We start from the raw sequence: 14,649 nt of genomic DNA, 5'->3' as shown, positions 1-14,649 counted from the left end.
AGAAAAACCTCGCTCCTTCGTCGCTCGGTTTTTCAGTAACCCGCTTGGAAAAGATATCCTTATCTTCCACTCAAAAGTTATCCTTATCTTCCACTCGGAGCCATGAAGAATCCTCTATGTTCTTTAACCCTCGCCGGCACGAAGGGGTTGATGCAGCCCCCCTAAGGGTTTTCGCGAATAACTCGCGTAAAAAGCGGCCGATCGCAATGAAACTTCAGTACCCTCGCATTGATCAATTTTACACCTATCCTGAAAATTTCATGATCCTGACCCAAATGACCTTTGACCTGTGACCTCTTTTCCGAGACCATGTTTGGCCGGAATCGCGATTCGGCGTATGTCGGCTCGCATTAGCCGCGCGTTTCCAGGCTTTTCGTGGTTTCAAACGTTCAAACATGTGATTTGATGTTGCTCCCATACATTAGGGTGGGTGTCAAGGTCACCTGAAGGTCAGGTCAGGTCATTGACCTTTGGTGACCTCGGGTGATCTCGGATCACTTTTTCGAGTTTTACATGTTTCTAGGCTAGTTTTTGGAGCTGAATTTGAATTTAGCAACCATTTGAACATTTACGAAGTAGTTTTTGTGCCTTCGTAACATGTTACGAAGCTGTCAGAGGCGGTTAACACGTATTACGAATACCCGTCACAAGTCACAACCCCTACCGGTTGACCTGACCTGACCTGACCAGACCTGGTCTAAATGCTTAAGCTCCTCAGAAAAAAAGATGAGAGGAGCTTTGAGGAGGTTGGAGGAGGCCGTATTTCGTCCCGATTTCGGTGACCACTGCAACGCAGTTCGTAGGAGGTATCAGCTGTTTGTGGAAATAATTTTTTTGCAAACCTGGCGCATTTCACTCATAAAAGCTCACGTCTGATATTTGCACGTCACGATATTTGCACGACGATTAATAAAATTCGTTCGATTATTGGCAAACTTGCCTAATTTTATCCGATAACTACGCACACCGATAACTAGGCAGCACGGTGCACCTGTTTTGTATTTGCCGCGCCATTTGTGTCGTCCATAGCCTCCTCCGAAAAACCACCTTTCATTTCGGAGCAGGTTAGAGGAGGTTTGAGGCGAGTTTCAGAGGAGCTTTGAGGAAGTTGGAGGAGCCACTGGAACGATTTCATGAGCTTTGAGGAGCTTTGAGGAGAGGAGGTTAGAGGAGCCAATGGAACAGGCCCAGTGATGTGCCCTAGACTTTTTCAAGAGATGATATTTGATGGGCTGTTGTTTGCCCTTTGTACCTAGATTCCAAGCAATATTATATTTATTATAGCAATATTTTTGTCAAGCAATAGTAATATTGTTATCCTTATTATCTTTATTAGATGAGGTAGGTACCTGAAATCAAGCCTGTCTCTAACACGTCACGTGCTCTGCCCAGGCCGTCGGCGTGCAGCGCTCCGATCCTCTGTCCGTCGGCACAGTGGACGGGCGCGTCACCGTGCTCTCTGAATGACGGCTCCGATGGCGTCGTCTGTCCGCCGGGGGCCGGGCCCGCCGAGCCGGCGCGCCGCCTGGCCGGTCAGCAGCAGGTGCTGTCGGCGGACACGGCCTCCTTCTCGGGCGAGCGGGCGGTGCAGGACGCCTCGGCGGCGGCCGCCCGGCTGGCCGAGCTGGAGGCCCGGCTGACGCCGCTGCTGCAGCGGCCCGTGCCCGACGGTGTTGACCTGACCGGCCTGGACACGGCCTCCGCCGGCGACTGGAGCGTGGCCCAGGAGGTGGGAAGGATCGGCCTGCAGCGGCTCTTCACCATGCAGGCCGTCAGCAACCAGACAGAGACGTGAGTGTCAGCCGCAGGAGCCGCTGGCGTAGCCGGTGTGGTGCGTAACAGACATCCCAGACATTTGGTCACGAAAATTGTTTGTCAATGGTTTCAACAGTTTGCTTTAAACATCTGGAAATCAAAAATATATCTGCGCTTTTGCTACCTGAGAACGCTCAGTTTCGTTTCTGTGTAGTGTCAAGGAACCACTCGTCCTGAGTTCCACAGTGATGGGGTCGCTGATGATACCTTGCCCTGCCGACAGGATGTTTAAAATCCCTTCCCTGCTGCCAGGGTGCCAGAGACCGTCTCAACCTGGCTGGACACTGGTGAAGATGCCCGTCGCCGGATCCCCGGCTGTGTGCCCGCCACTGAAATATTCTGCGACCGATCCGCCGCTGCTATACGGACCATCGGTGGCCAGTGTAACAATCTGGAGGTGAGCTGGCGTCAGCGCTGATTACGCTTGAGTTTCATCACGACGCGACGCATACTCTAATTCACTTTATTTGTGTCAGTCATTTTAAAATTACTTGAAAGAATAAGATGTCTTGGGGCAAGTAATATTTTTAAGCAGTTTCTTTTACTTGTCCGCCAAAAATCACGTCATGTCCTTCTCCAAACACACTAAAGTTGTCGTTGGTCTCTCCACCAGCACCCGTTTCTGGGTCGAGCGCTCACCGGGCTCGGTCGGCTGGCCAATGCCACCTTCGAAGACGGTCTGTACTTCTCGCCCCGCTCGCTGGGCGCCGAGGTCTCGCCGCTGCCGGCCGCCGATGCGGTCGGGTCGCTGGTGGCGGCCCAGCTGCACTCAGAGCCGCTCGGCGACTGGGCCTCCACCGTCTCCGAGTACCTCAGTTTGGACCTGGCGCGCATCGCTCCGTTCCGACTGGCCAGCGGCCGCGAGCCCGACTGCTGCTCCGAGCGCCACCCGGCCTGTCTGCCGCTGCACGTGGACGACCGCTGCGTCAGCTTCGTACGCGCGCTACCGGCGTCCGCACTGGATTGCGTGATGCGGCCGGCGGCGCCGCTGTCTGCCGCCTCCTCCTACCTGGACCTGGAGACGCTGTACGGCAGCTCCGAGGAGGCCGGCAGGCGACTGAGGACGTTCCGCGGGGGCCGGCTGCGCGCTGACCGCGGTCTCCTGATTGGTATCCTCGATCAGGTACTGGACCTGGACTACGAGCTGACAGTGTCTGCCGAGCAAAGCCCGAGTTCTGAGAAAACACCCAGCGCAGCACTTCCTGAGCGCCAGGAGGAAACCGAACGGCAGCTTGGCATAGATGCAAAAGTCGTGACTTTTGTGAAGGGTGACAAGGGGCAGAAAGGTCGACGAGGAAGAAAAGGCAACAAAGGCAGCAAGGGGAGGAGAGGCAACAAAGGAGTGTGTGGCATGAAAGGGAACAGCGGAATAGACGGTGACAAAGGCGAGAAGGGCATAAAGGGAGGAGATGGTGCTAAGGGAACCAAAGGTTCGAAAGGCGCTAAGGGTGCCAAAGGAGAATCAGGCGAGAAGGGCATGAAAGGCATGAAAGGTGACAAAGGAAGGAAAGGTGAAAAGGGTAACAAGGGCGATAGCGGTGAAGACGGCGATGATGGCGCAGATGGTTCAATCGGTGAAGGTGGCAGTAAGGGCTTAACAGGTAGGAAGGGCAGAAAGGGAGGAGTGGGCGATAAAGGTGTAAAGGGTGATAAAGGCATGAAGGGCTCAAAGGGAGAATTCGGTGAATTAGGCATCAAGGGCAATGAAGGTATGCAGGGTGCAAAGGGTGTTCAAGGAACAAAAGGACAAAAGGGTTCAAAGGGAGAATTCGGCATGAAGGGTGACTTTGGGGGAGATGGCTCTAAGGGAGATCGGGGACTTATTGGCATGCAAGGCGTCAAAGGGCGAGTAGGACAATGGGGAAGGCCTGGAGCAAAGGGCGATGAAGGCCGTAGGGGGCCCGAAGGCGACCAAGGCGACAAAGGGGAAGATGGTCACAGGGGAAGACAAGGTCGTCCGGGACCTCGCGGCTTGCCAGGGGGCATACGAATCATCCTTCCCAATGATTATTCGAATTCGGGCCAAAACCAGCACGGCTCGAGACCGTGGCAACCGTACGGGCGGAGTGTGGGCTCTGCAGACCGTCCCTCCGTGCCCTCCCCGGACCGGCTCAACCAGATCCTGCTGCGCGAGCACAACCGTGTGGCGGACGCGCTGCGACGGAACAACCCCTCCTGGGAGGACGAGCGCGTGTTCCAGTCGGCACGCCGCGTCGTGATGTCCGAGTGGCAGCACATCATCTACCACGAGTACCTGCCGCATGTGCTGGGCGCCGCCGCTGCCGCCGGAGTCACGGCCCACACCGAGACCAAAGCAGAACACCCGGCTGACCCCACCGTCAGCGTGGAGTTTGCGCTTGCTGCGTTCCGCTTCTGGCAGTGGCCGCCCTCCGAGGAGGCTATTCAGGCTGCGCCAAGGGTGAGCAGCAGCGCCGCCTTCCTGGCGATGGTGCGCGGCCCGATCGGCGCGCCTCCCAACGTCACCGGCGCCGAGCTGGCCGCCGTGGAGGTGCTGCGCGGCAGAGAGATGGGCCTGCCCGCCTACGACACCGTCCGCCAGCTGTGCTCCGGCACATCGCTGACCAGCTGGGAGGAGCTGGGGTCAGTTTTTGGCCGGGCAGAGCTGGAGGCGCTGCGATCCATCTACGCCAGTCCCGAGGACGTCGACCTCTGGGTGGGCGGCATGCTGGAGCGGCGCGCTCAGTCTGCTCGGGTGGGCCCCACCTTCCAGTGCGTGATCGCCGACCAGTTCCGGCGGCACCGAGATGGCGACCGGCTCTTCTACGAGCGCAGCCTGAGTGACGGCCAGCTGCGGGAGGTGCGCAAGGCCAGCCTGGCGCGCCTGCTCTGTGACAACGAGGAGGGCCGCAGTCGCGCTGCGCCCCTGGCGCTCGAGCCGCTCACCGAGTGGAACAAACCGACCCTGTGCACATCGAGCACCATCCCGCAGCTGGATCTCAGTGTGTTCTGAGTCTGAACAGCTGTCAGTAGCTTCTCTCTTGTGAATGGCATTTATTAGAGCTCTGCATTCTTATAATGCGATAAGATAGCTAGCTCTTTGATGTAAGTAATTATGCGTTTTTGTGAAACTCTTAGCCATGGGCATACTCGTAAGCTGTTTTTGCATGTGGTTCCACGTTAGCACGCTGTTTTACGTGTGGATGCTTGTGTTTTATCTGTTGCCTGGGCATTAGAGGTTTAGTGCAGCGCAGCTTGGATAGCAATTAGCAATATGCAGTTGTGAAATAAAAATAAGCGTACCTTACAGCTCGACTGTCTTTTATTTGGAAACGAAGATCCTGTTGGATTCGCTCAATTTTCTTTGCCTCCGAAAAAAATGATGCCATAGCCCATAAATCACTTTGTCTATCTGCGTCTTTTGCTACATGAGATAAGGCCAATCCAATTGGAGAGAAGATCGTAATTGGTCGTGATATAGCGTAGTCATAGTTATAGCGAGTAAAAAACACATATACGTCAGGGTTGAATGGAGTAAAAGGGGTAAAAAGATCATCTACACTAAGCTCAAAATAACGTAGTTTTCGCCACCTTCACCTTTTTACGCCCAATTTAGGCGGAAGTGCACACATTTCAGTAAGAGTGCAGGTGATTTCGAAGGTTCGGCATAGTGCGTTCATGTATTGAATCGCGGCACGATATTCGTAATTGTGCACCCCACTCCGTCATAGTGCAGTTAAAAGTGACCCAGGTCTGACATCTTAGACTTAGTGCAAATAATTCGTCAGGTTAGCTCCATTTCGACATACGGCATGTGCATACGGCAATGTTCAAACAACTCAGGCACACTGGCGGTCGCAGGGGGGGGGGGCCACGGGGGCCATGGCCCCCCCCCCTTTGGTGCTGAAAGGTGGGGCCATACTATCTTTTGGCCCCACCTTTCAGATCGAACAAAAGTCCTAGAAAAACTTTTCGTATGTTTCATTTTCTTTCTTGCGCCATCAAAGGACGTAAATTTCACTCATGAGTGGGCTCAGTTTCGCATTCTGTCAATTTGGCGGTCAGCGTCGCTGGCACCGGTTCACGAGTATGGCCGGATCTTATATGGAATATCAGCGTGGGTTTACTTGAGGCTCTCGTAGGCCCAGCATTCAGCAATGGCTGGCATGAGACCCTCTTCGGCAGTGGTGGGTGGGCCCTGCTAAAGGAGATTGGCTCCAAGACACTAAAGTAAGACCTCATGGGTTGGTGCTGTGCACCTCAGAAGCCCGGTGGTGACGCCGTATGCCGGCTTGGTTTCTTAAGGATTAGCGTGGGACCTCCGGGGCCTGCATAGAGTTTGCATGAGCTAGTATGTAATCTCAGAGGCATGTGTGTAATGTGTACACAGTGGCGGTCGCGGGGGCCGGGGGGGCATCAGGGCCATGCCCCCAAAGGTCAATAAAGGGGGCCATCATATCATTTGCCCCCCCCTCAAACAACCAATGGGCCCCCATATAGGTGTATGGGGCCCTGGCAATTATTCGATCGTCACGAGGCTAAAAAAACCCACGCCCAGCTATTAATATAGCTCCCACACCGGTCTTTTAACGTCCTACACTGACCTCTGAGGGAACTTCAGTGGCGGTCAAGCGCCCACGTTGACCGCTAAGAGCCTACATCAACCTCTGAGGCCCCACATCTGGCCTATGAGGGCCCCTTACCGGCCTCAGGGGTCCCAACCGGCGTCTGAGGGTCTCACACCGGTCTCTGGTGGCCTTATTTCTGTCTCTGGTGTCCCAAGACGAACCTTTAGGTGCCAATAAGGGCCCCGCACTGGCTGCTGAAGACCCGATGCCGGTCTCTAAGGGTCTGCATTGGCCTCTGAGGAGGGCCCATCTTGGCCTTTGAGGGCCCTCTGCTGGCCTCTAGGGTCCAACGACGGCTCATGCCGGTCTTTTAGGGCCCCACGCTGACCTCTGAGGGCCCATGCTGGCCTGTAATGAGTAAGGACCCACATTAGCCTCTGAGAGCCCAACTCGGTCTCTGATGGTCTCAAACTACTGGCCTTTGTAGTTTGCAGGCCCTGTACTGGTCTCTGAGGGCCCTAAACTAGCCTCTACATGAAAACATACATGGGTGGGTTTCTGAAGATCAGAGGGCTCACGCAGTCTCCGGCACAGCCTTACGTTGGTCCTGATCGAGATTGCTTTACGTCCTGATGGTCCCGCGCTGATTCCCTCATATTTCGAGGTCGGGACCCCATGAGCCGGTGTGGGTCCTGGGGCTGGCAGAGACTGATGAAGTCCTTAGGGCTCAGGGCCAGTCTTTTTAGCAGTAGGACTAGGCAGGTTGAGTGAGCCCCAACAGAGCCGTTGCGAAGCCCCGCAGGAGTCGCGCGCGGCCCTCAGATGCCAATTCTGAAAGCTCGGAACCTGTGGGGGTCTCCAGAGGCCGGTGTACCTACTCTCTCCCGCCGCCACACAACTAGGTACCTATATGGGTAAATGTCATAGTCTAAAAATGCTCTCTGGGTTTCACATGCTTGTTCAAAGCAAGAGGTATCTGTACTTTTTAGCAAGATGTATCTGTACTTTTCCGAATTGTTTTATAGTGGTAAGGTCATGAATCCGCGTGCCTGACCTTCCAGTATACCTATGCTACACCGATCCGTCGTCATGGACGGTGCAGCGGCCCGACCGGTGGACACACCGTGAGACGGTAAATGGAACTGGTGATTTTGCCTTAAATTGAGCTCAAAGATTTCACGCAAGAATGAGATGGATGAAGCATAAGTAATGCCAACTGTGCGGCGCCTCGTGAACGTAAAAAAATTTGCCGATCACCCCCCCCCCCCCTCCCGGTGACGGATAAATGTTATGTCCCGCGAGTGTGACTTTGGCCCCCCCTTTTGCTAGCGGCTGCGACCGCCAGTGCTCAGGCACGGTATAAATATGCGATTATGTAAACAAATCTCACCTTCTTCCGCAACTTAAGCGTTTAGCAAGGCTCTGGAGCTAATGATGAATGTGGAATGTCACGTGAACGTGAAATGCGCTACACTTTTTTACGGCCAAATATAGAAATAGTGCACACAGTTCAGTAATAGTGCAACCGATTTCGACAGTTCGGCATAGTGCACTGCTAGTTCGGCCAAGTGCATGATATTCGGTAATCCCTGATATCCTGATTCATGGAAAATACACCTTGTTGCATCCCATTTCAAGTTCGGTGATCCTCATAACCCTCCAGTTACCGTCCTTGGCGTCCGATGTCCAAAATTCCTGTCATAGCCAGGATGATCGAACGTGTGGTGCAGCGACGGCTGTATTGCCTATCGCCTACATGTACGACAATCATCTCTCCTCATCCCATCACTGCTTCCGCCCCCACCATCGTACCAAGACCACTCTGCTCTCTGTAAACTCTCTGTTAACTGTTACGAACAGCATCTTTTCTAACGACCGTATCCACCTACCTGTGCCGTGAGAACTTAGCAAATGTTTCGACGCTATTCATACTTAGCCCCTTAAAAAGTCCAGCAATATAACATTGTTATAGCCAGACATGTGCATGGATCCGAGTGATGGATCTATGATCTCAGTGGATCTCGAAACAAAGCACAGGTTGGGATCTATGATCCCACCGGATCCGGCGTGAAAAATACATCTTGGATCTATGATCTCATATGACCTGACGATAAATTAAGAACATGGATCTATGATGTGAGTGGATCCCACCATGCACCACATTTGAAACCATGTTTTAAAGGGTTTCTATACCAATAAGTGACACAAAACTATGGATTATGACGTGCGATCACATAAAATCACTAAAACAGAACGTTTGTGAGTTGAAACAAGTGTTTTTTGGGGGTATATGTGTTAACAAAAATAAGTGAGGATCTATGATCTCACTGGATCTCAAGCAAAAAATGAGACTCGGATCTGTGATCCCTATGGATCTCTCGATAAATTACAGAGCTGGATCTATGATCCCGACGGATCCGAGATCAGGATCCGTGGGATCAGATCCCAGAACCATTTTCTCGGATACATGCACATGTCTGGTTATAGCCTGGTTTTCTTCGTATTATTTATGGTCACGTCACTCCCAGACAGTTCCCACCTCCTCTTCAACCGGCGCCTGCAAGCGGTATCAAATCCTTTTATTTTATTAATATTTGTCAGACATCACGAAATGTGAGCGACTCCACCAGAATACTCCTTTCCAAATTAAAACAGCGCAGCAGTAAGGAAGGTATGCCTTTCTTTTTATTTTACAACTCCATATACTGCTATCCAAGCTGCACAGCACCAAACCAAGCCCCAGGCAACAGAAAAACAACGACACAAACATCCGCACGTAAAACAGCGTGCTAACATGAAAGCATATGCAAAAATAACTACATAACTCATGCCCAAGTCCAAGAGTCTAAAAAATACCACATGAATTATTTACATCAAAGAGCTATCTTATCGCATTATAAGAATGCAGAGCTCTAATAAATGCCATTCACAAGAGAGAAGCTACTGACAGCTGTTCAGACTCAGAACACACTGAGATCCAGCTGCGGGATGGTGCTCGATGTGCACAGGGTCGGTTTGTTCCACTCGGTGAGCGGCTCGAGCGCCAGGGGCGCAGCGCGACTGCGGCCCTCCTCGTTGTCACAGAGCAGGCGCGCCAGGCTGGCCTTGCGCACCTCCCGCAGCTGGCCGTCGCTCAGGCTGCGCTCGTAGAAGAGCCGGTCGCCATCTCGGTGCCGCCGGAACTGGTCGGCGATCACGCACTGGAAGGTGGGGCCCACCCGAGCAGACTGAGCGCGCCGCTCCAGCATGCCGCCCACCCAGAGGTCGACGTCCTCGGGACTGGCGTAGATGGATCGCAGCGCCTCCAGCTCTGCCCGGCCAAAAACTGACCCCAGCTCCTCCCAGCTGGTCAGCGATGTGCCGGAGCACAGCTGGCGGACGGTGTCGTAGGCGGGCAGGCCCATCTCTCTGCCGCGCAGCACCTCCACGGCGGCCAGCTCGGCGCCGGTGACGTTGGGAGGCGCGCCGCTCGGGCCGCGCACCATCGCCAGGAAGGCGGCGCTGCTGCTCACCCTTGGCGCAGCCTGAATAGCCTCCTCGGAGGGCGGCCACTGCCAGAAGCGGAACGCAGCAAGCGCAAACTCCACGCTGACGGTGGGGTCAGCCGGGTGTTCTGCTTTGGTCTCGGTGTGGGCCTTGACTCCGGCGGCAGCGGCGGCGCCCAGCACATGCGGCAGGTACTCGTGGTAGATGATGTGCTGCCACTCGGACATCACGACGCGGCGTGCCGACTGGAACACGCGCTCGTCCTCCCAGGAGGGGTTGTTCCGTCGCAGCGCGTCCGCCACACGGTTGTGCTCGCGCAGCAGGATCTGGTTGAGCCGGTCCGGGGAGGGCACGGAGGGACGGTCTGCAGAGGACTCGCTCCGCTCGCTCGGACCCCAGGGCCGTGGCTGATACTGGCCATATCCCGAGTTGGGGTACTGACCGACAGCCTGCAGGATTCGCACCTGTCCCGGCTCACCGCGTGGACCGGGCCGACCATCATTTCCCGTGGGACCTTTATTGCCCCGGTCACCTTTTTTTCCTTTTGGCCCCCTGGGACCCTCGAAACCCGTATCGCCTTTGTCACCGCGATGTCCTTTTTCCCCAGAATCGCCCTTCATGCCTTTTTCTCCAGCAACTCCCTTGATGCCTTTCGCCCCTATCGTACCCTTAGAGCCCTTAGCTCCCTTCATGCCCTTATCTCCCTTCATTCCTTTCATGCCATCAGCACCTTTTGAGCCTTGTTCGCCCTTTTCACCCTTTTCGCCCTTTGAACCAAAGTCACCTTTTGCGCCTTTTGCGCCTTTTCGACCTTTGATACCCTTACATCCCTTTCCACCTTGTCTACCTTTTTTACCTTCTGCTCCCTTAATTCCCTTTGATCCATCATCTCCCTTCATGCCTTTTTGACCCTTTTCACCCTTGTCACCGCTTGTACCAAAGTCACCCTTTGCACCCTTTTGACCTTTCTTGCCCTTTTCACCTTTTTCTCCCATGGAACTCGTGTCTCCTTTAGATCCTTTCTGTCCCTTGCCACCCTTGTCACCTTTGTTGCCCTTGCTGCCCTTATTACCATCGTTCCCGTCATCACCTTTGTTTCCTTTCAGACCCTTGCAGCCCTTAAGACCTCGATGACCTTTTCTGCCCTTACGTCCCCGACGGCCCTTTTGTCCCTTTTCACCTTTTTCCGGGCCGTCCCTTACCGATATCTGTCTCCTTACTCGTGGTTTGCTTTCACCGTTTCCTGTGTCAGCGCCGAACTGAGGCGCAGAGCTCCTGCGGAAGCGGCGCAGTAGTGAGCCCTCGGATGCCTCCACTGAGCTCGTGGCTGATACAGCCGGCTCGGGCAGGTGATAGTCGAAGCCCAGCATCTGATCGGTCACGTCTACCAAAAGACCGCGGTCAGCGCGCAGCCGGCCCCCGCGGAACGTCCTCAGTCGCCTGCCGGCCTCCTCGGAGCTGCCGTACAACGTCTCCAGGTCCAGGTAGGAGGAGGCGGCAGACAGCGGCGCCGCCGGACGCATCACGCAGTCCAGTGCGGACGCCGGTAGCGCGCGTACGAAGCTGACGCAGCGGTCGTCCACGTGCAGCGGCAGACAGGCCGGGTGGCGCTCTGAGCAGCAATTGGGCTCGCGGCCGCTGGCCAGTCGGAACGGAGCGATGCGCGCCAGGTCCAAACTGAGGTACTCGGAGACGGTGGAGGCCCAGTCGCCGAGCGGCTCTGAGTGCAGCTGGGCCGCCACCAGCGACCCGACCGCATCGGCGGCCGGCAGCGGCGAGCCCTCGGCGCCCAGCGAGCGGGGCGAGAAGTACAGACCGTCTTCGAAGGTGGCATTGGCCAGCCGACCGAGCCCGGTGAGCGCTCGACCCAGAAACGGGTGCTGGTGGAGAGACCAACGACAACTGTCAGTGTGTTTGGAGAAAGACGTGACGTGATTTTTGGGGGACAAGTAAAAGAACCTGCTTTAAAATATGTCTTGCCCTTAGAGTAGACATTTTATTCTTTCAAGTGACCTAAAAATGACTTTTAATAAAGTGAGTTAGAATATGCGTCGCGTCGCGTCGTGATGAAACTCAAGCGTCAGCGACTGAAACTCAAGCGAAACCCAAGCGATTGAAACTCAATCAGCGCTGACGCCATCTCACCTCCAGATTGTTGCACTGGCCGCCGATGGTCCGTATAGCAGCGGCGGATCGGTCGCAGAATATTTTAGTGGCGGGCACACAGCCGGGGATCCGGCGACGGGCGTGTTCACCAGCGTCCAGCCAGGTTGAGACGGTCTCTGGCACCCTGCCAGCAGAAAAGGGTGCCAGATGTCAAACATCCCATGTATAGGAGAAAGGGCTAGCACATAGGCTCTGTCAGAGACACGAATTCGCTGTCACCGCTTACATTATTGAACCTGCTCAGATAGCATAATCTTATGTTTTTAGTTGTCAAAAGCAAGCAGTTAGACATATGACACAACCATTTTCGTGACCAAATGTCTGGGTTATCTGTTACGCACCACTCCGGCTACGCCAGCGGCTCCTGCGGCTGGCACTCACGTCTCTGTCTGGTTGCTGACGGCCTGCACGGTGAAGAGCCGCTGCAGGCCGATCCTTCCCACCTCCTGGGCCACGCTCCAGTCGCCAGCGGCGGCCGTGTCCAGGCCGGTCAGGTCGACACCGTCGGGCACAGGCCGCTGCAGCAGGGGCGTCAGCTGGGCCTCCAGCTCGGCCAGCCGGGCGGCCGCCGCCGAGGCGTCCTGCACCGCCCGCTCGCCCGAGAAGGAGGCCGTGTCCGCCGACAGCACCTGCTGCTGGCCGGCCAGGCGGCGCGCCGGCTCGGCGGGCCCGGCCCCCGGCGGACAGACGACGCCATCGGAGCCGTCATTCAGCGAGCATGGTGACGCGTCCGTCCACTGTGCCGACGGACAGAGGATCGGAGCGCTGCACGCCGACGGCCTGGGCAGAGCATACCACGTATTAGAGATGGGTCCGTTGGCGAGAGATAAAATTGTGGTGTAAATTACACAAGTAAACACCTAGTTATTTCCAACGTCACCGGTTAATTACCGGTATGGCGGTGTAGATTATACAATATGAGGCGATGAGGCAGCTAGGTCCGGCCTCGTCCGTCCGTTACCCATATATCCCGTTCTGAGTCAGTTCTAAAAAAAAATTGATATCAATGTCGGCAAAGTCACTTGATTGATCACACAACACCTCCTAGTCTTTTCTCACCCGCCACGCTGCTGGGCGGCACTGGCGCAACAAACGCCCTCAGTTCCGTTGACGGTGGTGCAGGCGGTGAAACTCTCCGGTGTCGGGTCAGCGAGGCACTGATCGCGGGGAACACAGTCGCAGCCGCCCTCCTGTGCCTGGTGCCGCACCCAGAAGGATGCCAGCACCAGCTGAAAACGAAACAAACGAGTTTTATTTATGTGTGGAGATTGAAACATCCAAAGACGTAACATCCAACTGTGTCATGCGGCGATGTATATCTGCACATTGCACGCACGGCTAAGCGATATAAGATAGCGTTTGAATATTGCGCGTAAAATGTGTTTTCCTATCTTGGAGCCTTGAAATTCTTAGCTACGCTTATGTATGTAGCATTGCTAAGCATGTCCATCTTGAGACTGATGTAAATTGTAGGTAATCAGTGGACGACGACGCATGACAATTTTGGTAAGAACACAAGTTTTCAGTTCGAAAGAAGGTTGTGTGTATAACGATAAAAGGATTATTCGTGCGACGATCTTATTTTCAACCTCATTTATCAACCATCAATTGTCTCTTATTTGGAAAATGTAGGCGGTTATTACGGAGTGAGCGAAGCGAGCGTAGTCTTACTTTATGATAAACGGAAATTTCTGAGTATGAGCGGCCGGCCGGCCGTGCGGACGCTTTTGCGCCCGAGGCTTGAAACTCAGCAACCAATTGACCGATTTACATGCGGTAATTTTTGTAGGGAAGCTTCTTTCCTTCTACCAAGTATTGGACTATTCCCGTTGCATGTGGGCGACCCCTTATGCACGTGCCAGTGCCACGTGCAAAACGAAGAGATGTCAGTTTTGTAATGGTTGCAATATCTCGGTAACTACTTGGCCGATTGTGCTTAAAGTTGGCATGTAGGTAGGCACCCACCAGGCAATGCATATCCATGTGCCAGAGTTGGGGTGCTGCTGCACGTGCGCACGTGCAGGGGTCGTTTCCAGATCTCGAGAACGGCTAGACCGATGGCGCTCAAATTTGGTACACGGTTAGGGACCAGTTAGCAGGTGCCGTGCACAAGTCAGTTGGGACCCATTTTGCACGTGCGAACGTGGAGGATGCCGCTTCCAGACCTCGAGAACGGCTGGGCCGATTGCGTTCAAATTTGACACATCGCTAGAGACCGGTTAGTAGGGTGCCGTGCACAAGTCAGTTGGCGCCTGGCGGTACCCCCCCCCCCTTGCAATGTCGCACGTGCAAGGCCCACCCTCTCGCTCGCTCCATTGGTCGCCCCAAAAGGCGTTATACTGGTTGAATATGCCTGAAAACAAAAGAGTTGAAGCTAACACAACACAACCATATAACATTCTTTTATTCGGTGCGCTACTGCCGAATATCGAGTTTCTTTTCGAGGACATCGAGTCCGTCTTTTTTCGCGAAGCTCTAGCTCAATCAGGGACTGAACGACTGGAGGGGGGGGGGGGGTCCAACGGACTACCTCCTCTTTACGTTAGACGCTGTTTAAAAAGGCCAATACGGGCGAGGGCTTAGGCTGTTTTGTCTTTATTAGAACCTGCTTTCACCACCTGATCTCCGAAAATGATGAACCAATTTTTATGAGTGA

At 54.5% G+C, this 14,649-nt stretch overlaps 2 protein-coding genes across 3 annotated transcripts in view; one reads left to right on the top strand and one right to left on the bottom strand.

Moving 5' to 3' along the window:
- The window catches only part of LOC122386615 (chorion peroxidase-like), a 30,343-nt gene extending 25,263 nt beyond the window's left edge, over nucleotides 1–5,080 (top strand). For both annotated transcript variants that reach the window (XM_043375969.1, XM_043375968.1), the window contains exons 3-5: nucleotides 1,393–1,791; nucleotides 2,068–2,212; nucleotides 2,429–5,080. In XM_043375969.1, coding sequence (XP_043231904.1) covers nucleotides 1,763–1,791; nucleotides 2,068–2,212; nucleotides 2,429–4,786 — 2,532 coding nt within the window. In that variant the 5' untranslated portion in view covers nucleotides 1,393–1,762 and the 3' untranslated portion in view covers nucleotides 4,787–5,080. The remainder of the gene's footprint in view (nucleotides 1–1,392; nucleotides 1,792–2,067; nucleotides 2,213–2,428) is intronic.
- Nucleotides 5,081–9,009: 3,929 nt separating this feature from the next.
- Nucleotides 9,010–13,270, bottom strand: LOC122386624. Its single transcript, XM_043375985.1, has 4 exons — nucleotides 13,053–13,270; nucleotides 12,375–12,773; nucleotides 11,973–12,117; nucleotides 9,010–11,707 (listed from the first exon to the last, which is right to left on the bottom strand). The coding sequence occupies exons 1-4, from the start codon at nucleotides 13,268–13,270 to the stop codon at nucleotides 9,302–9,304; spliced, it is 3,168 nt and encodes a 1,055-aa protein (XP_043231920.1). The 3' UTR covers nucleotides 9,010–9,301.
- Between the last annotated feature and the right edge of the window lie 1,379 nt (nucleotides 13,271–14,649).

The sequence above is a fragment of the Amphibalanus amphitrite genome, unplaced genomic scaffold, assembly GCF_019059575.1.
Source record: "Amphibalanus amphitrite isolate SeventyFive unplaced genomic scaffold, NRLGWU_Aamphi_draft 000257F_arrow, whole genome shotgun sequence".
Lineage (NCBI taxonomy): Eukaryota > Metazoa > Arthropoda > Thecostraca > Balanomorpha > Balanidae > Amphibalanus > Amphibalanus amphitrite.
This window is presented reverse-complemented; position numbering and strand designations above follow the sequence as displayed.